The following is a 21,170-nucleotide window of genomic DNA, read 5'->3' on the forward strand; positions in this document are numbered from 1 at the left end:
GATTGGGCTTCGATTGTCCCGTGATTGGGCTTCGATTGTCCCGTGATTGGGCTTCGATTGTCCCGTGATTGGTTTTTGATTGTCCCGTGATTGGTTTTTGATTGTCCCGTGATTGGTTTTCGATTCTCCCGTGATTGGTTTTCGATTGTCCCGTGATTGGCTTTGATTGCGCTGATTGGCTGTGATTGCCCTCTAATCACTCTTATTGGCTCTAATTGTGTTGTAATTGCCTTGATTGCCCTCTGATTGTCTGTGATTGTTCCTGATCGCCCGCCAACCCCCCCCCCCCCCCCCCCGGGTCACTATTCTAGTGATCTAAAAGCAGTGTTTTTAGTATCACTAGTGTTAACAGTTAGGCCAGTTAGCTAGGCCCCTGTGTTAGTGCCAGTTAGCGCTCAGCCCACCGCACCACAGTCACTAATTAGTCGCTGATTAGCGTCATCACTGATCGCACACAGATCTATATTGGGGTCACTAGGATCCACTGAAAACGCAGTGTTTGCCGATCAGGCCTGATCGTTCGCCTGCACTTGCGTTTAGCCCGCCCCACCGCAGTGACTTTTTTTTTCTGATCACTGCAAAAAACACTGTACAATAGCTGTGGCACTGTAAAGATCAGTTTTGATTTTTTTATCAAAACTCAGTGACCACAGCTTTCTGCTCCGCAAGTACTCCCTTTTGCTAGGTAGGTGCTCTTTTTCCTGGGTAGTCTCAGAGGAATACCCCCTAAATTTAGCAGCCCATCATGGCAAGAAAGGGGTAATCCGATGAGGAGGTGTACAGGTACATGGCCCAGTTGGATGAGGACAATTGGGACTTCTCATTCGACGAATCTTCTGGGTCAGAGTACAAACCTGTGGACAGCAGTGGCTCGCTGACCGATAGCGATAACGAGGTTGAGGTCCCGGCTAGAGCCAGGCGTACCACACCCCATGTCACTGGACCGCAGGTGGCACAGGATCTGCCTCAAGGGCAGCAGAGTGGTGCTAGCGCTGGTCTGAGGTTTCATGGTGAGGCATACACCAGCAGCGCAGCATCTCTTGGACCTAGCACCAGTACTTCCGTAGACCCTGGTGAAGTGGTGAGCACCAGAATGGAAGTTGAAACTGGTTCAGTGGCACGTGCATTAAGACCCGAGTCGCAGCCACCAAGAAAACGGGCCCGTACTACCCATAGTCTTCCAGAGGTGCTGGCAAATCCCAATTGGCAATCCCCTGGTTCCGCCGCACCCGTACTGCCCCCTTTCACCGCCCAGTCTGGAGTCCAGGTGGAGACAGATAATCTAGGAACGGCCCTAGACTTTTTTCATCTGTTCTTCACCGAGGATCTCTACGACTTAATTGTGGCTGAGATCAACCGTTATGCCACACAATACATCACCGACAACCCGGATAAGTACTATGCCCAGGCTTACCGGTGGAAACCACTCCAAGTTTCCGAACTTAAAACTTTTTTGGGCCTTCTCCTTAACATGGGTCTAGTCAAATTGAATGTATTGCGGTCTTATTGGTCTACGCGCCCAATATATCACCTGCCCATGTTCTCTGCCGTCATGTCCAGGACACGATTTGAGATTATCCTGCGCTTCCTGCACTTCAATGACAACACAACCTGTCATCGAAGTGACCACCCTGCTTATGACCGGCTCCACAAAATTCGGCCCCTCATAGACCACATGTCATCAAAATTTGCAGATGCTTATACCCCTGAACAGCACATCTGTGTAGAGGAGTCCCTCATACATTTTACCGGGCGCCTTGGCATCAAACAGTACATCCCAAGCAAGCGCGCCCGGTATGGGGTGAAACTGTATAGGCTCTGTGAAAGGGCCACAGGCTATACTTATGGTTTTAGGGTCTATGAGGGAAAAGACTCAAAATTGGAGCCGGTCGGATGCCCTGACTACCTGGGGAGCAGTGGCAAGATTGTGTGGGACTTGGTGTCACCTTTGTTCCAGGAGGGGTACCATCTTTATGTGGACAACTTCTACACAAGTGTGGCCCTCTATCAGCATTTAAAGATAGAAGGGATCCGCTGCTGTGGCACCGTGCGGCCTAGTCGCCGGGGCTTCCCCCAACGGCTCGTTAGTACCCGGCTTGCACGGGGGGAGTGGGCTGCCTTGTGTACAGATGACCTGCTCGCGGTGAAATGGAAGAACAAGAGGGACGTTTACCTTCTGTCCACCATTCACACAGACACGACAGTCCAAATTTAACGGGCAACTGAGGTCACTGAAAAACACCTCGCCATCCACGACTATAATGCTTACATGGGAGGGGTGGGCTTCAATGACCAGATGTTAGGGCCCTATTTAGTTTCCCGCAAAACCAGACGCTGGTATAAAAAAGTGTCTGTTTATCTAATTCAATTGGGTATTTACAACAGCTTTGTTCTCTACAGTAAGGCTGGGAGAACTGGAGCGTTCCTTAAAGAGAGTCTGAAGCGAGAATAAATCCTGCTTCAGACCTCATAAATAGCAGGGGCACGTGTGCCCCTGCTAAAACGCCGCTATAGCGCGGCTTAACGGGGGTCCCTTCACCCCCAAATCCCCCTCGATACACCCGGGGAGCGCTTCCTGGTTGGGGCAGGGCTAACCGCCGCAGCCCTGCCCCACGCGCGTCTGTCAGCGCGTATCTCCGCCTCTCCCCCGCCCTCTCAGTCTTCCTTCACTGAGAGGGGCGGGGGAGAGGCGGCGATGCGCCGCTGACAGACGCGACTGGAGGCAGGGCTGCAGCCGTTAGCCCTGCCTCCAGGAAGCAATAAATCACGACCAAATCTGCGACCAAGTGTCGCAGTGGTCGTTTTGGGGGTGAAGGGACCCCCGTTAAGCCGCACTATAGCGGCGGTTTAGCAGGGGCACACGTGCCCCTGCTATTTATGAGCTCTGAAGCGAGATTTATTCTCGCTTCAGAGTCTCTTTAAATTCCAGGAAGACATCGTTATGGAACTCCTGTATCCAGGAGGTGCCGAGGCCCGACCCCAAAATACCAGTTAGCCGGCTGCATGAAAGGCACTACGCCTTTCCCATTCTGAGTGCCCCAAATCAACGCACCCCAAGAAAACGTTGTAGTGTCTGCAGCAGGGCTGGAACAAGGCGTGACACGTATGTTTACTGTCCCATGTGTCCTGACCAGCCTGGCCTATGCCTAGGGGAGTGTTTCCAGAGTTATCATGAGCAGATACACTTTTAGAGAGTAGGGAACTCCAGACATAGCAGTAGGCACACAAGGGTCTCTGTGCCATTTCACACTGGCGTGATGCGTTAGGGAAAATTGCCTAGCGAAAGTCACACTTTGTGTGTCTGTCAGATTACACACAAGTCGGTGCATGCAGCACTGCAGGATGAGATTTCTCCTCCGCAGTAAAATAGATACGTTTGCCGAGGCATATGAGCCGAGGGGCGATGTTGGAGCTCCTATGCTTTGGCAAGCACTTTGTATCAAAAAAGAACTCTGGCAATGATTTGTTCATCCACATCGATCGGTGTGAATGGATAAATCGGCTTTGCCAGGGCATACAAGCTGAGTAGGTGGATGTTTTTGGGTGGCAGCTTCTATGTCCTGGCAGACGCCTTCCCCTCTTTTTTTTCACATTTTTTTGGCAGATATTTTTTCATCCACATTGATTGATTGATTGTTTGACTGTCATTTTTCCTTTCAGCCCAGAGTGCATTACCCGTATGCCCAAAATAAGGAGTATAGCAGAAACTTCTAATACTGGCCATACATGTAATGATTGCAGAGACCCTAAAATGCCAGGACAGACCCCACGAATGATGCCATTTTGGAAAGAGGACACCCCAAAGTATTCCGTGAGGTGCATGGTGAGTTCATAGAAGATTTTATTTTTTGTCACAAGTTAGCAGAAATTGTTGTATGTTTTTTTCACAAAATGTCATTTTCCGCTCACTTATGACAAAAAATAAAATTTTCTATGAACTCACCATACACCTGACGGAATACCTTGGGGTGTCTTTCTAAAATGGGGTCACTTGTGGGGTTCCTATACTGCCCTGACATGTTAGGGGCCCTAAACCGTGTGGAGTAGTCTAGAAATCAAATGCCTCAAAATGACCTTTGAAATCCTAAAGGTACTCATAGGATTTTGGGCCCCTTTGCGCGCCTAGGTTGCAAAAAAGTGTCACATATGTGGTATCGTCGTACTCGGGAGAAGTAGTATAATGTGTTTTGGGGTGTATTTTTACACATACCCACAGAAATCTCTCTGTAAATGGACAATTGTGTGTAAAAAAAAAAATCTAAAAAATCTCATTTACAGAGATATTTCTCCCACCCAGCATGGGTATGTGTAAAAATACAACCCAAAACACATTATACTACTTCTCCTGAGTACGGCGATACCACATGACACTTTTTTGCAGCCTAGGTGCGCTAAGGGGCCCAAAGTCCTATGACCACCTTTAGGCTTTACAGGGGTGCTTACAATTTAGCACCCCCCAAAATGCCAAGACAGTAAACACACCCCACAAATGACACCATTTTGGAAAGTAGACATCGCAAAGTATTCAGAGAGGGGAATGGTAAGTCTATGGCAGATATCTTTTTTGTTTGTCACCAGTTAACAGAAATGGAAACTTTTTTCCATTTTTTTTTTTGTCACAAAGTGTCATTTTCCGCTAACTTGTGACAAAAAATAAAATCTTCTATGAACTCACCATGCATCTTGGTGAATACTTTGGGATGTCTTATTTCAAAATGGGGTCATTTGGGGGGTATTTATACTATCCTGGAATTTTAGCACCTCATGAAACCTGACAGGTGCTCAGAAAAGTCAGAGATGCTTCAAAATAGGAAAATTCACTTTTTGCACCATAGTTTGTAAACGCTATAACTTTTACCCAAACCAATAAATATAGGCTGAATGGTGTTTTTTTTTTATCAAAAACATGTTTGTCCACATTTTTCGTGCTGCATGTATACAGAAATTTTACTTTATTTGAAAAATGTCAGCACATAAAGTTAAAAAAAAATCATTTTTTTGACAAAATTCATGTCGTTTTTGATGAATATAATAAAAACTAAAAATCACAGCAGCAATCAAATAGCACCAAAAGAAAGCTGTATTAGGGACAAGAAAAGGAAGTAAAATTCATTTAGATGGTAGGTTGTATGACCGAGCAATAAACCGTTAAAACTGCAGTGGTCTGAATGGAAAAAAAGTGCCTGGTTCTTAAAGAGAACCTGAGGTGGGATTTTATTATGCTAGTGGGGCACAGAGGCTGGTTGTGCACACTAACACCAGCCTCTGTTGCCCCATGCTTTGCTTCCAAGACCCCCCTGCGCGCCGCTATACCCCCGCAGTGCTGGCGACACGCAGTGTGTCGCCAGCACAATGTTTACCTAAGCGCTGTCTGTCAGCGCCACTCCCCCGTCTCCTCCGCATCGGCGCTACCCGCCCGCGTCACTTCCCTCCAATCAGCGGGAGGGAAGGGACACAGGCGGGTAGCGCCGATGCGGAGGCGGCAGGGGAGCGGCGCTGACAGACAGCGCTTAGGTAAATATTGTGCTGGCGACGCGCTGCGTGTCGCCAGCACTGCGGGGGGTATAGCGGCGCGCAGGGGGGTCTTGGAGGCAAACCATGGGGCAACAGAGGCTGGTGTTAGTGTGCACAACCAGCCTCTGTACCCCACTAGCATAATAAAATCCCACCTCGGGTTCTCTTTAAGGGGTTTTATGACTGCAGTCCTTAAGTGGTTAAAGACAACATTAAAGTGAACCTCCGGACTAAAAATCTACTCAGCAGAACTGAAAAGGCTTGGTGTTTCTTTAACAGTTTCACAGCATCAGAACTTACCTTACTTACTTGTTTTTCTTACCAAAGCATCATTTTTAGCTGCATGTTTAGCTAAGCTCCACCCATCAAAGAAAACCACCCGGGCTTTTTTTCCCTGATGCTGTGCAAAGCATGATGGGATTTCCTATGTTGTTGTTCACGTTGCCTAGCAACTGGGAGGGGTGATTAGCACACAGGACTGTTGGAACTGTGTATCATGCTCCCTGTCACCTCCTTTCAACCAAAAAGATGGCTGCCCTCATGAAATAAAACATTTTCCTGTTCTTTTAAAACAGGGTGGGTAAGAGATTATATTACCTATCTATTTTAATTAACATAACTAATGTAACTTAATGACAGTATGTTTATTATGGCTGAAGTTCCTCTTTAAAGAGAACCAGAGACGTTGGAAAAAAGCTTTTATACATACCTGGGGCATCCTCCAGCCCCATAAGCCTGGATCGCTCCCACACCCACGTCCTCCGCCGCCTCTATCCGCCGCTACCGGGTCCCGTACTTTCGGCCAGTCGACGCAAGCGCAGTGCGTCACTGCCGGCGGACGCGACCAATTGTACGCAAGAGCAGGGACTTCCTCCATATCCTTACGCATGTGCCTCCATACTACGCAGGCGCATGCGTAAGGATATGGAGGTAGTCCCTGCTCTTGCATACAATTGGCCGCATCCGCCAGAAGTGACGGGACCCGATAGCGGCGACAGAGGCAGCGGAGAACGGCGGCGTGGGATCGATCCAGGCTTATGGGGCTGGAGGAAGCCCCAGGTATGTATAAAAGTTTTTTCATTTTTTCAATACTGTTCGTCTCTGGTTCCCTTTAAGAACAAAAACTCAGTTGACAATGTGGGTGAAGAGAAAACTCACAATACATTGATTACAGTAGCATATGCAGTCAGTTAAGGGTGAACAAAATTGCATAAAAACAATGAGCAAAATCAAGCAAGATATTTTTAATAGATTAAGCACATACGTAATATGAACAGATGTCAAAGCTGGGACAATGTCAAATTATACACTGAGATATAATAAGCAGGCTTCAAATTAGAAGGCACACCACATTCAAATACCAAAGCAAACAAACAAAAAATTAAACATTTCCCCAAGTACCAAGTTCTGCATGAATAATATAAAAACTAGCATCCAAGTCTTCCGTCTAGATCAGTGGTCCTCAAACTAAGGCCCGCGGTCCGAATGCGGCCCCCTGAGGCTTTTTCACTGGCCCCCACACACAAAATGTATTACTTATAGATGTTGCCCACTGCATCTTTAAATACTGGTGGCCCACATATAGCATAGCAGAGCTGGCACCACCCTTCCACATGGAAGCCAGAAAGCCGTGTTGGGGGGCATTCTATCTGCATATGCTGTGTTGGTGGCATAATATCGGCTCTGGATAAATGGGAGACGTGAGGACTGCCATGTTAAAAGGCGCTGTCTACAATACCTAGGTTCAATGTAAAGTTTTTCCACATCATTTTATGTATTCTCCGGCCCCCCAGCAGTCTGAAGTACGTTGATCCGGCCCTTGATCGAAAAAGTTTGGGGACCCCTGGTCTAGATGTTCGTCTCAGAAGTGTTTCAGAAGCACTCATGTCCACAAGCATTCAGACACACAAGCACTCTAGCCTTCGAGGACTCTTGAAGAGATGGACTCAGCGCATCAAGAGAGGACCCAGAAGGCTCTACAGGATCCAGAGCCTTCCCTCTCCGTAAGTATCTACTTTTGTCCAGAACACTCAATAATTACCTTAAAAACTAAAAGCTAATAGTAGTAGACGGTAGTATACTTAAACTGCCGAAAGAAGTTAGCTGAAGGACTTAGCCATCTTACCTGCATGGAGAGACTCCATTGGTGGTAGTTGGCAGTTATTGGCATGCTGGACATAACTTTATAGAGGGACGGTGGAATGTTTTTGAATAGTTTGCTGCGTAACGCACCTAGAATAGGCATAAAAAAGGAAATTAATAATGAATATTTACAGTCCAGTGAAGACTCTTAAAAAGAAAGAAGGGGGGAAAAAAATGTAAAAACGTACTATTTCCCCATATCTGCTGCCTAGAACATAAAGAGATGAGCCGATTGTAGAATGCTATAAAACATTCTCTAGAGGTTACCAAATGATACAGCCGTCTATGGCCACTTCAACTGAGAATCAAATGTGTACAGGTTTCCCCAGGGCTGTGGAGTCGGAGCAATTTTGGGTACCTGGAGTCGGAGGATTCATAAACTGAGGAGTTGGAGTCGGATGATTTTTGTACCGAATCTACAGGACTGGGAGTCCCCGGCCTTTTTTTTTTTTTTTTTTTTTAAGATGCAGAATGGTGGATATTTAAATGGCAGTGACTCCTGAGTGTATTGTACTCAACCTTACCCCTCCATCCAGAAGCCACTCTGTCATGCACTACACAACATTCCTCCTCCCTACTCCATAGCAACAGGTGCGTCACTCTGCCGTAGCCGGTCTCTACAGTGCTTGGCCCAGAAATGTGTCCCATGTCTGTGTGAAGTCTTATTACAGCATAATTCTCCACAGTAACTAATTAGAGGTTATAAAACTTTTTTTTGTGACTGTGAAAACATTCTTGACAAAAGGGAACTAATAGGGAGTTCAACAGGTCATCATTACTTTATACGGGTGCGGAATAAAAAAAATGGTGCAGCAGGCTGCATTTACTATAAGAAAGTTCCCTCTTCGCAAAACCAAAATAAGTGCACTGGACACTGGAAGTCCTATTTTGGAATATTTCTATAGATACAATTGTTTATCTCAGTAGTTTTTTTTCACTTCCACATAAGGGCAACTAATTACCATACATTTGCTTTAAATGAGTCATCAGGCAATTTTATGTCCCCCCAATCTACTTACCTGGGGCTTCCTCCAGCCCCTTGCAGCTGACATGTCCAACGCCACGGCTCCGCTCTCAGCCGCTGGCCCAGGCTCCCCGCATGGTGCAGAGGCTGAGTTTGAGGTCGTCCTTACTGCGCCTGCGTGAAGCGCCACTGTAAATTAAGCCCAAGTTGTCTGCGGCGTACTGCGCAGGCGCACTGCACTTGATTGACAGTGGCGCTCGCACAGGCGCAGAAAGGACGACCTCAAACTCGGGCTGTGCACCATGCGGTGCAGAGGACATAATATTGTCTGATGACTCCTTTAACTCATATATATGTACTGTGTCTGAATCGAACAGAAACGTGCGCAAAGGGTGATGAGAGCAATCACAATATTCACTGTTGCTAAAAGTAGGAAGTCAAAGAATTTCACTTAACCCCTTCCTTGCCAGTAGTCATTTTGGTTAAAAAACAGGGCTCACCGACAGACTCGTCGTCGCTGCAGCCCACTTGCTCTGCTATCGGTATGACAGCAGAGCGATGTGAGACGGTCAGGAGCGGATTTCATTGGCTCCTGACCCTGTAAGCACTGTGAGCCAATCACTGTGATCACAGGGTCAGGAGCCAATGAAATCCGCTCCTAACTGGCTCAAGGAGCTCTGCTGTCATACCGATAGCAGAGCAAGTGGGCTGCAGTGATGGGGTGATCGGTGGGAGTGTGCGGCAGAGTTATTGAAATCTACGCCCTGGCAGTGATAACAGGTCCCAAACACGGCATAGGTTTAAATTACCTAGGTCCGGAAGTGGTAAAAGAACTACTGAAATAAGGGACGTGACATATATTTATTTGATTTTAAACAATACCAGTTGCCTGGCTGTCACACTAATCCTCTACCACTAAAACTTTTAGCCATAGACCCTGAACAAGCATGCAGATCAGAGGTTTCTGAATGAAGCGCCTGACAAGATAGAAATATATATATATATATATATATATATATCAGCTTCCATATGCCTCTCACTTCAAGGGTCTTTTATCATTATAAACTGGCCTCCATTTTTGTTTCCTTATTCAAATCTCGAAATGTATGTTCTGTTTATTTATTATCCTGCTCTCCAATAATAAGCCGATCACAGTCTTAGAAATGTGGCTATGAAGACCAGTATTGTGTATTGTGAAGAAGTAAGTATTATTATTAAAAATAATAAAGTTAATACAGCAAATGCTAGAATGGGACAATTTTGACAAACCAAGTTCAGAGGATATTTGCATTTTATGTTCCTTTCAATCTAAAGTATCGTTTTACTAAACGTCTAATTACTCTAATAAAAATTATTACTGTGATGGCGTTTCTCACAGCCATTAGTTGCCAATCAATTCACAAAACAGCGGACACTACTATCAATATTTTACTTACTTTCACTGAAGTTTAAAGGCAATGAAACGTCCTCGGTTCTAGTAGTCAGTGTCAACAGAACTTCGTCACTTGTTAAAACTGTCAGTTCTTCAAATCCTAAGCACGTCCCCCAAATTGGAAAATAGTCGCCTTTATCATTAGCCTTTAAGAGAAAACATAAATATAGCATCAGTATCTTGCAAAATTGTCAGATCTGGCTGAGGGTTTGTACTATGCCATCTATGGATATTCTCTCTTGCTTGTCTCTGTTCTACATGCATCTTCCATTACATTTCCCACTTTCTCGACAAATATCACCAAGAGAAAGACGCCACAAAGTGCCATTTTGCAGAAATGATGTTTGTAATCTATCGAAGCAGGTAATTTTGGCGCGTAGGTCTATGGCTGCGCAATGGTGTAATGCGGGTGTGACTCAGAGGGGGAACAGTGTTTAACACAGCTGGGAATTTCAGTGGCAGCAGGGTAAGCCATCATTCGGCTAACCCTGCAACAAAAGTAACCAGGCGGCAAATGTTTTTAACATTTGGATTGATTGGCTTCATAATAAACAAAAAACTCTGCGTACACTTAGGCCCGGTTCACATTGCGTTTTTGAGCCAAACTGGATCCGGATGGCTCTGTGCACACTGCAAAATGGAAGTGAAAACGGATCTGATCAATGATTGATCGGATCAGTTTTCACTCAAGTTTCGCTGCAAATACATGCCTAATGTTCTGTAGCAGCCGGTGGTAGAGGCTTCCTCTTCTTCCACTGTGACTACACAGCGCGTCATGTGACTAGTCACATGACGCGGAAGAAGACGGAAGCCTCTACCGCCGGCTGCTACAAAACATTATGTATTTTACCCTCCCTCAACCACCTGCCCGGCTGCTGCACCCTCCCTCACCCTCCCATCACTCAGATTCGCGTCATCACATGCCCCCATCCCCCGTGGAACTGTCCGTTTCTTCACTAGTGTGAGAAACGTTCCGTTTTCCATTACCCAATGCCGCAGCATTTTTTGTCCGGATCCGTTCCGGTGGGGAGAACGGTCCGGAAAATTAGGGCCTGCAGCATTTTTTAGATCAAGGGACTAGAACGTACGGAACGTATCTGTATCAACGGATGCATGTGAATGGATCCATAGGTTAACATTGGATCCTTTCACATCCGTTCCGTTTGTACAGTATACGTTATGGTTACATTCCGCAAAAAAGCGCTTATGTGAACTGGACCTTAGAGGAACACATTATCCAGATCAGATCAGCCCTTGTCCTGTGACTATTATAGAAAAGCTCCAATTTACATTTATGTTAGGTACACACAATGCGTTTTTCAGTCGATTTTCCATACGATCGATTCTCTGCTCAATTTTCCACGTGATTCTCTTATCTTTTCTTATCAATTTCCATTCACTTCTATGAGAAATCAACCAGAAAAAGGATCGGAAATAATATCGGACATGATGGAATTTATCTATCGAACCATCTATCTGCCGAATAAACGTATGGTGTGTACCTGGCATTAAAGCGGTCCTAAATTCAGAGCTTCCTCTCTGCTCTAAAAGATAAGCATAATAGCCTTTAAAGAAAAAAACATTTCTTTGTTACAGCCGATACAAATCCCGCAATAAATCTGCAGTGTGTCTACTTCCTGCTTTCATGAAAGCAGGCATAGGGTTAACAGCCTGTGTTTACAAATCAGCTGCTCTGCTGAGGCAACCAACAGACACAGCTGAGGAATCAAATTACAACTAGTGATTAGACACAGATGAGGGGGAATAAGACAGGCTAAATTCTCTAAATACATACGGGGTATATTTCTCTCTGTTTTTCTTCTGTACTGTGCAAGAGTTCAGGTCCACTTTAAGCTGGCCATACGGGAATCGATTTTTGATTCCTATAAAGGGCCTATTCACACAAGGAATCACAGAACGCAAGCAAAATCACTGGCATACTGGGATTTTTCACTGTAAAGGAAAGAGATTTTAAAGCGATTGCGTTTTGTGATGCTTTAAAGAGAATCTGTATTGTTAAAATCGCACAAAAATAAACATACCAGTGCGTTAGGGGACATCTCCTATTACCCTCTGTCACAATTTCGCCGCTCCTCGCCTCATTAAAAGTGGTTAAAAACAATTTTAAAAAGTTTGTTTATAAACAAACAAAATGGCCACCAAAACAGGAAGTAGGTTGATGTACAGTATGTCCACACATAGAAAATACATTCATACACAAGCAGGCTGTATACACCCTTCCTTTTGAATCTCAAGAGATCATTTGTGTGTTTCTTTCCCCCTGCAGCTATCTTCCACTGAAGTGTCAGGCTGTTTCTTCCTGCAGAGTGCAGACAGCTCTGCCTGTATGTAATTCCTCAGTATGTGAAAGCCCAGCCAGCTCAGAGGAGGATTTATCCAGCTTGTAAAAGATAAGAGAGAAGAGATAAACTGCCCTAATCTAAATAATGCACAGGCAGTGTGCAGAGAGGGGCCTGGAGGGGGGAGATGCATCACAGAACCACAACACTGAAGAACTTGGCAGCCTTCCAGACACAGGCTGACAAGTCTGACAAGAGAGAGATAAGTTGATTTATTACAGAGATGGTGGTAGTAGAACGTGCTGCAGTAAGCCAGAACACATTAGAATAGCTTTTGGAACTTGTAGGATGATAAAAAACAGGATGCAATTTTTGTTACGGAGTCTCTTTAACATTCTAATGCAATTGCTCCAAAATCACTAACAATGCTGCATGCACCACATCTGCAACTTCAGCGAATCACTAATCAGTAGTGATCACGTCAGTGTGAACACTACTATTGATTTGCATTGCCATAGCGATAGCCTCCAATAGTCAGGATACTGCTTACACATTAATTTATATTAATAATTAATTTCATAATAGTATAAATGCCCAGCATTCCTGCAAATGTATTCCAGACCAATCAAATAGTCGCTGGAGGTGTGATGATGCAAGACACACTATGCTTCACATTTGCGAAATATACTGGACCTGGGCACATATGCAATTAAACTTTTTCTCCTGAGTTTTCTCCTTGGAGATAATTTTTAATCTTCTATTTAAAATCGCTTTTGAGCACTTTGCAATTGAAAAAGTACCAAAATGTAGTGTAAAAAATACAGTCATAATTATTTGTAATGTTTTCTTACTTGCTGGTGGCTTATAAGGCATTTTATGACAAGTTGTGAAAATATCGCCTAGGCGAAAATTTAGGAGAAACAGTTAATTGCATATGGGCAGCACGGTGGCGTAGTGGTTAGCTCTCTCGCCTTGCAGCGCTGGGTCCCTGGTTCGAATCCCAGCCAGGGCACTATCTGCAAAGAGTTTGTATGTTCTCTCCGTGTCTGCGTGGGTTTCCTCCAGGCACTCCGGTTTCCTCCCACATTCCCAAAACATACAGATAAGTTAATTGGCTCCCCCTAAAAAAATTGGCCCTAGACTACAATACTTACACTACATAATATAGACATATGGCAATGGTAGGGATTAGATTGTGCGCTCCTTTGAGGAACAGTTAGTGACAAGATATATATATATATACTGTACAGCGCTGCGTAATATGTCGGCGCTATATAAATACTAAATAATAATAATAATAATAATGGGCCCTGGTATCGGGCAGCTGTTATATTGTAACTTATTAATTGAAAAAAATTCCCATGCTACTGCCTATAGAGCGCACCCTAGTGGCTGCAGCTCTGGCGCTTTGAGTCCGCCAGGAGAAAAGCACAATATAAATGTTCTGTGTTTTGTTTTGCATCCCCTTTTACCTTGCCGCCTTTACTGTGACATTTTCAGCTCATCTAACATGTATATGCTACATTCCTGACTTCTAAGCTGCGCGATGTGTTCAAAATGATTGAACACATAAGACGAATAGAGGAGTTGATGCTTGAAGCTCAAGAGAAACCTCATCTGTACATTTTAAAGAGGAACCAAACAAACAAACAAAAACCCCTTATAGAGAATCCGAGGCGGGTTTTTTAAATCTTAATAGGACACAGGCATGTTCTGAGCACAATGACATGCCTCTGCGTCCTTCTATTGCTGCCCCCCCCCCCCCTTAAAGGAGTTATCAGGCAATAGTAAGTAAAATGAGGGCTACTTACCCAGGGCTTTATCCAGCCCCAAGCTCCCAGCATGTCCCTCGCCGCAGCTCTGCGGTGAGCCATTCACCGCCTGCCTCTCGGTCCCCGGCGATGACAGCAGTCCGACCTGGAGGTCGGCCTGTACTGTGCAGTCAATCACCGCCACGTGGACCGGAGCATACTGCGTACCTACCACAGGGTCCAAAACCGAAAAAAGGATTTTCCCTGGAGTTTAAATTGAACACTAGTTTATTTAATAAGAGAAAGGAGGAGAGTTGAACACACTATGATCTCTTTCAGAGGATAAGGAATAGACGAGAACACTTTGTCTAACCCATGTCTGCTGTTAGGAAAGCTTAAACAAAGTAAAGTTACTGCAGCGTCACATAGTTGTGCAACACATTGCTTCCAGGAAAATGATTTACCGCTATGGCTAGGTCGTAAAAGATCTTGGAAATTCTTGCATATCGTGAGCTTTTAAGGTCGACTGCACCTCCTGGCAGAAGAATCCTAAAACACAAAAAGCATAAGAAACTGCTCCATAAAAAGAGCTCAACACAGAAGAAAAAGTATAGTAAGTGAAACATTTTATTCACTAAAATATTTGTAATTTTGGACAGACAGTTCTATGATTCAAACAGCCCACCAACACAGAAAAGCAGCTCTGCGACTATACTCAGCTGCAGCTGAACTAGCTCCTCCCCCTCATCATCGGCTTACGGATGTGCTCAATAAACATATAATTAAAGGGAACCTGAAGTGAGAAGGATATGGAGGCTGCCATATTTAATTTTAAACAATTTCAGTTGCCTGGGAGTCCTGCTGATCCTGTGCATCTAATACTTTAAACCATAAACCCTGAACAGGCATGCAGATCACATGCTTCTGACAAACATCTGCAAGCTTGTTTCAGTGTGTGATTCAGTTATTGTAGAAAATCTAGGTAAAAATCACATGCCATAGCTGAAATCCCTTTTGAACTACTTGGTCAGAAACCCAGTCACGGGCTGCTTCCTTCATCACAGACTTTCACTGCTATATGCTGCAGTCTTCTCAGAGTCGGAAGTCGGAGTCTGTGTCAAGCCCATTGATGTCTGAAATTTATGATGATGCAAGTCAAGCAACAATCATACCAACAGGTCCCTTAACTAACACACACAACTGAGCTTCTGGTGCTGGGATCAAATTTTCAAAACAGGATCTGGAGCTGCATAAGCCATTTTTCACAAAGTGACTAGAGTACTTAAAATATTTACAGTAGATCTGATCCTGAAAGTGCAGTTATAATGCTATGACATAAATTACACTTCCTATGTCAAAATAAACAAAGATCTGCACTGCATATAATTATGACATTATCTAGATGTGATTCTTGAGGTATGTACAACTGTAAAACGTTTGACAGTTCAAAAAATGGTCCAGAGGCTTTTCCCATCATCCTCGACCCCATCGATACAGTGCTGTGATCTTTTAATCAAATCCAACAAGGCCTTGTCAGATTTTCTGTCGTGGCCAACTCCCCTGAGTGTTGGAGCACAGATACAATTCACCTGACTGTGCATGCGCAGTTGCTACTGCGCAGGTGTGGCCAGAACTCACACAGGAGCTCTGCAGCTGCACTTGTACCTAGCGGGGAGCATGGCCAAGAAGAAGAGAGCCCTGGCTAACAGCAGATGGGAGGAGGAGGACATGGGAACCCTCTTGGTCATTTCTTTTTATTTTAATGGAGTACTGTAGGGGGATAGGGGAAATAAAAAAAGTTGAACTTACTTGGGGCTTTTAATGGTCCCCCGCAGACGTCCTGTGCCCGCACAGCCACTCGCCGTTACTCTGGTCCACGCCGCTGGTTTACTTCCAGAATTTGTGACTTTAAAGTCGGAAAACCACTGCGCCTGCGGGACCCATCCTTACTCCCGCTGACGTCACCGGGAGCGTACTGCGCAGGCGCAGACAGTACCGGGCCTGTGCAGTACACTCCCGATTAGGTCAGCGGGAGTGAGGATGCGCAAGTGCAGTGGTCTTCCGACTTTAAAGTCACAAATTCCGGAAGTGAACCGGCGGCGGGGACCGGAGTAACGGTAAGTGGCTGCGCGGGTACAGGATGTCTTAGATGATTAGAAGCCCCAGGTAAGTTCAACTCTTTTCCCCCCTAGCCCCTACAGTACTCCTTAAATCATAGGTTTGGTATGAAACTCAGCATTTCTTCTTTGCTCTAAAAAATTCTTTAGAGCAAAAAAGGTACTACCAGAAAAAAAAAACCCACTGGTAGCAGAACACCATTCAAACTGTTAAACACAGCACTTTCTTATTCAGTGGGAAGCTTAGTGCAGTTACCAAACTCAAGGACATGATTACAATAAGAACCAATCAAGATACTATAAACAAAGCTAGCAGTGTCCAGGCTGAATACAAGCCAAGTGTACACAGCAGAAGACACATTCTCCTCGAAAACCTAGTAATATATAATTACAGCAGCTATGCAATATATTACAATGGCAGCTTTTAGTGCAGATAAACTGTACTTTGGGCACTTGTTATTTGTAAACGTACAATACTACTTGTGCACAAAAGCAAATATAACTGTGTGGGTAGTAAAAAGTAGGAAACATCTTTTTACTAACTGTTATGTCAGAGTTTAATCCCTCTTTTTAACTAGTCAGATCAGAAGATTATGTGCAAAACACAAGAAGGCAGTGGTGGTTTTAGACATACCCGTTTATTGCTTTGAAGAGCTTCACATAATCTTCGTCCGTTAGGTTGATCCTGAATAGGCAATGAACAGATTAATATCAACTCACTACAGAGAGGGTACTTTGTAGCATGAAAGTAAAAAGTTAAAAAAGAATCTGAAGTGAAAATAAACTTTCTGTATATACTCGTGTATAAGCCGAGTTTTTGGGTCCAAAATATTGGCCCAAAAGTGGGGGTCTCGGCTAATACACGAGTCATTTCCAAATGTTAAACCATCTCCCCCCCCCCCCCCCCCCCCCTGCACTACCAGGAACAGAGCGGCACGTGTAGCAACATAACTACTAAGAAGCGCACACTGATTATCATACAGCAGCTTGTCACCTGTTGGCTGCTGCTGCGCGGGCCTCCCCCTGTGTTCCGCTACTCAGTGGGGTCTCCCTCTCCAACAAGCGGCTTCTTCCAGGCTAGAATGCTATAGGGAAAGTTTCTCCCTTTCTCCTCTACCCGTTTGCGCTGCTCTCACCCGCCCTGTCAGCTGCCCGGAGATCGGGATACAGCCATGAATCCATTTGTTACAGTATCATTGCTATGACTCCTGTAGTGACGCCAATAGAGGGCGTCATAGCAATGATACTGCGACAGACGTGGACGCCTGGCGATGCGCTGTATCCCGATCTCCGGGGCAGCTGACAGGATGGGTGAGAGCAGTGCAAAGGGACGGAAGGGAGACAACGGAAGGGAGACATGTTCCCTATAGCATTCTAGCCCGAAGAAGCCGCTTGTTAAGGAGGAAGGGAGACACCACGGAGAAGGTGAACACAGGGGGAGGCCCGCACAGCAGCAGCCAACAGGTGACAAGCTGATGTCTGATAATCAGTGTGTGCTTGTTAGTGGTGAATCGCGATGCCGGCGAGTCCCACCTCCTCCTCTTTCTCAATCTAAGCACTCTTTGCCACCCATGCTGCTCCTTGCTTCCCCTGCACTTGAATCTATTTGAGGCTTGATTTGCACTTATAGTGCTATTGCTATATCTTCCATTTACAGCATCATGGTTTTCGTCTTCATATTTTTAGTTATTGGCACTGCTCCTTTTGTTGTGGTTTGAGATTTTGTCTCATTTTATGCACTCTTCACTATTGCTGCAATGCATTGCACTTTTAAGCAAGCGTCATTATAATATAACTGCATATTTTATTTGGTGCAATATTTGTAGAGGATCTAATTTCCTTTGTAGTTTTGTACTATCCATTATGATCCTTTCTGCTGGTTGATGTCTATTTAGTTGACCGATGGTGCTTGCCCATTTTCCCTGATATTTCTAGCTAACATTAGCTGCTGCATTTCTTATCCCCAGGCTTTTACTCGAGTCAAACATTTTCACAGGTTTTTGTTAGGAAAAATTTGGGGGGGGGGGGGGGGGGGGGGGGGGGTCGGCTTATACTTGGGTCGGCTTGTACTCGAGTATATACGAGATAATGATGCTAAAGATAGTGGTGTGTGCAGTACAGCTAAAAAATAGAACATTAGCAGCACTATTGAGTCTAATATTGTTTCCAGTACAGGAAGAGTTAAAGAGGAGCTGTTAGGTATAGGGTCTCAGAGAAAAAAACAACACATATATCAGTAGCTAAAGATTGGCTGTACTTACATTACACTGTCCACGTTTGGATTTCACAGAATTGTTATATAGTATTTGCAGAGAATGGTGCTCCTGACCGCTCATGGCAGGTTCCATGTTTGTCTGTCTCCTATGAAGCCAAATGTGTCGTCATGTCCTCCCTGCTTCCTGATGATTCCACTCAGAAAGAATACAACACTACTGTGCAGTGAATATTAATTAGCCATGTGGCTAGGAACAATAGAGGACTCATGCAGTATACTCTGCCCGGAGATTTTTCAGTGCTGGCTGTTGTAACATGAGACTGTAACTTCTCACTAGCAGCCGAGGGGAGGACCCAAGCAGCCCCAGAATGCTTTGCAGTATGCTATGCGGCCTGTCGTCCATTTAAGAGCTTGGGAATACAGAGCCTTGCTGTCAGCACACATCAAAGGTAAGAGAGATTTTTAACTTCAGTATTGCCTTTTTGGCTTCCTTCTAAACTGTTTAACACAGGAGAATAGAGGTTTAAATTAGCTTTTGCAGCCTGACAGTTACTCTTTAAGAAACTTCAGTTGTTATATATGTAAAAGACCCTCTCTGAGCTCTCAAACCCTGATTTCTGGAGCACTTAAACATCAAAGAAATGGAGAAAGGTTAAAGAGTACATGAGTTGAAGCTCGGATACAAAATTAGATACTTGCCTAAAGAAAGGGAAGGAAAACTCAGAAGATTAGCGACAAGGCATTGTCGCTAGTCCGATCGCGCAATAGCCGACTGAGCCCGCCCTCACATGCGCAGTGAGCCGGAGCCGCGGGCTGCGCATGATTGGCGAGCTCGCGTGGCTACGAAGTCGAGTCACGTGGCCCCGATGTGGAGGGAAGCCGCACTCTGTAATAGGGGGCTTTGGACAAGCAAGGGAAGCCTCAATCGGATCCTGAGGCTTCCCTCTCTGCAGGGTAACTTCTAATTTTGAACCCGAGCTCCGGCATGGCTTCACTGTAAAATAAGATTTTTAGCGCAGGGAAGTTAAAAGGGTTATTAGCTCTGCTTGTTTTATAGTGTAAAATACTATACAGAGTGTGGCTTGTAATTGTAAATATTACATAATTATGCAAAAATAAATAAATAAATAAAAGCTACGGTATATATCAAAAAATAAAAATATGAGACTATTTTCTTTGCTACTAATGTTCTATTAATTATCAGTACTATACATACAAATCATTACATCATAAGTTTTTTTCACTTCAATGTAGCCCACTGGAAGACTGTATGGCCAAAGGAAATGCACATTTACATTTAGAATAACCAAACACAAGTTCCAGATCTCACACTATAGATCATCAATGTACACTACTCATTAGTACACAGAATGAGAACAGCATTCATATAAATGCTTCTAATGGCCTAGTGCACACCAGAGCGGTTCGGCAGCGTTTTTCGATCCGCTGGCGGATGTGGAAACGCTAGGGTAATGTATTTCAATGGGCTGGTGCACACCAGAGCGGGAGGCGTTTTGCAGAAACGCATACTCCCGGGCTGCTGCAGATTTTGGATTGCGGAGGAGTTTCTGCCTCCAATGTAAAGTATAGGAAAAACGCAAACCGCTCTGAAAAACGGCAGTTCAGAGCGGTTTTGCAGGCGTTTTTGTTAAGAGGAACTGTAAGCTCAAAATAATTTATTGCCAGCAGGTAGCCTATACCCAATTTATAGATGAAAACCCAGTATTTTCTGCTAGAAATCCAGCATTTTGCTGGAATTACACCTTTAAGTAGGAAGCCACGCCCCCTCATGAGGCTGCTCCGCGGCTGTATATTCATTAAGCTTGTGCGCACTGCCTTCTGGGTAGTGACATCATGGGTTGCTAAGGGGGAAAAAAACAGCAGTCCTCACTGTCATCAAGGTGGGGACATGTGCACGAGGCAGAAGAAGTTTATCTTGCAGCCTCCGATGGGATGATTGATCATCCCTCTCTGCCCTGTGAAGCTGCCGCTGCCACTATCAGGTCAGCGACATGTGTTTAACTCTCCTCATCCCAGCTGGAATCCCTCTTGTCAGCTCTTCCTACAGCCTCCGATGATCTTATAGCTCTGCCTGCATTTCATGTGCATTCACCCGACATGCAGGCAGAGTTAGAAGATCATCGGAGGCTGTAGGAAGAGCTGACAAGAGGGATTCCAGCTGGGATGAGGAGAGTTAAACACATGTCGCTGACCTGATAGTGGCAGCGGCAGCTTCACAGGGCAGAGAGGGATGATCAATCATCCCATCGGAGGCTGCAAGATAAACTTCTTCTGCCTCGTGCACATGTCCCACCTTGATGACAGTGAGGACTGCTGTTTTTTTTCCCCCTTAGCAACCCATGATGTCACTACCCAGAAGGCAGTGCGCACAAGCTTAATGAATATACAGCCGCGGAGCAGCCTCATGAGGAGGCGTGGCTTCCTACTTAAAGGTGTAATTCCAGCAAAATGCTGGATTTCTAGCAGAAAATACTGGGTTTTCATCTATAAATTGGGTATAGGCTACCTGCCGGCAATAAATTATTTTGAGCTTACAGTTCCTCTTTACAGAAGCTGTTCAGTAACAGCTTTACTGTAACAATATATGAAATCTACTACACCAAAAACGCTTCCCAAAACCGCAAGATGCTAGCTGAAACGCTACAGAAAAATAAGAAAAAGCGTTTCAAAATCTGCTAGCATTTTGCGGATCTGCTAGCGGGTTTTGGTGTGCA

The 21,170-nt window shown here is 44.8% G+C and overlaps 1 protein-coding gene across 1 annotated transcript in view; it reads right to left on the minus strand.

The window, feature by feature from the left end:
* The window catches only part of GGH (gamma-glutamyl hydrolase), a 42,752-nt gene that overhangs the window by 10,317 nt on the left and 11,265 nt on the right, over window positions 1–21,170 (minus strand). Inside the window, exons 4-7 of the mRNA XM_068238377.1 lie at window positions 16,855–16,905; window positions 14,568–14,652; window positions 10,057–10,198; window positions 7,640–7,746 (exon numbers count right to left, since the gene is read on the minus strand). Of these exons, the coding sequence (XP_068094478.1) occupies window positions 7,640–7,746; window positions 10,057–10,198; window positions 14,568–14,652; window positions 16,855–16,905 (385 nt within the window). The remainder of the gene's footprint in view (window positions 1–7,639; window positions 7,747–10,056; window positions 10,199–14,567; window positions 14,653–16,854; window positions 16,906–21,170) is intronic.

This window comes from Hyperolius riggenbachi, chromosome 5 (genome assembly GCF_040937935.1).
Source record: "Hyperolius riggenbachi isolate aHypRig1 chromosome 5, aHypRig1.pri, whole genome shotgun sequence".
NCBI lineage: Eukaryota > Metazoa > Chordata > Amphibia > Anura > Hyperoliidae > Hyperolius > Hyperolius riggenbachi.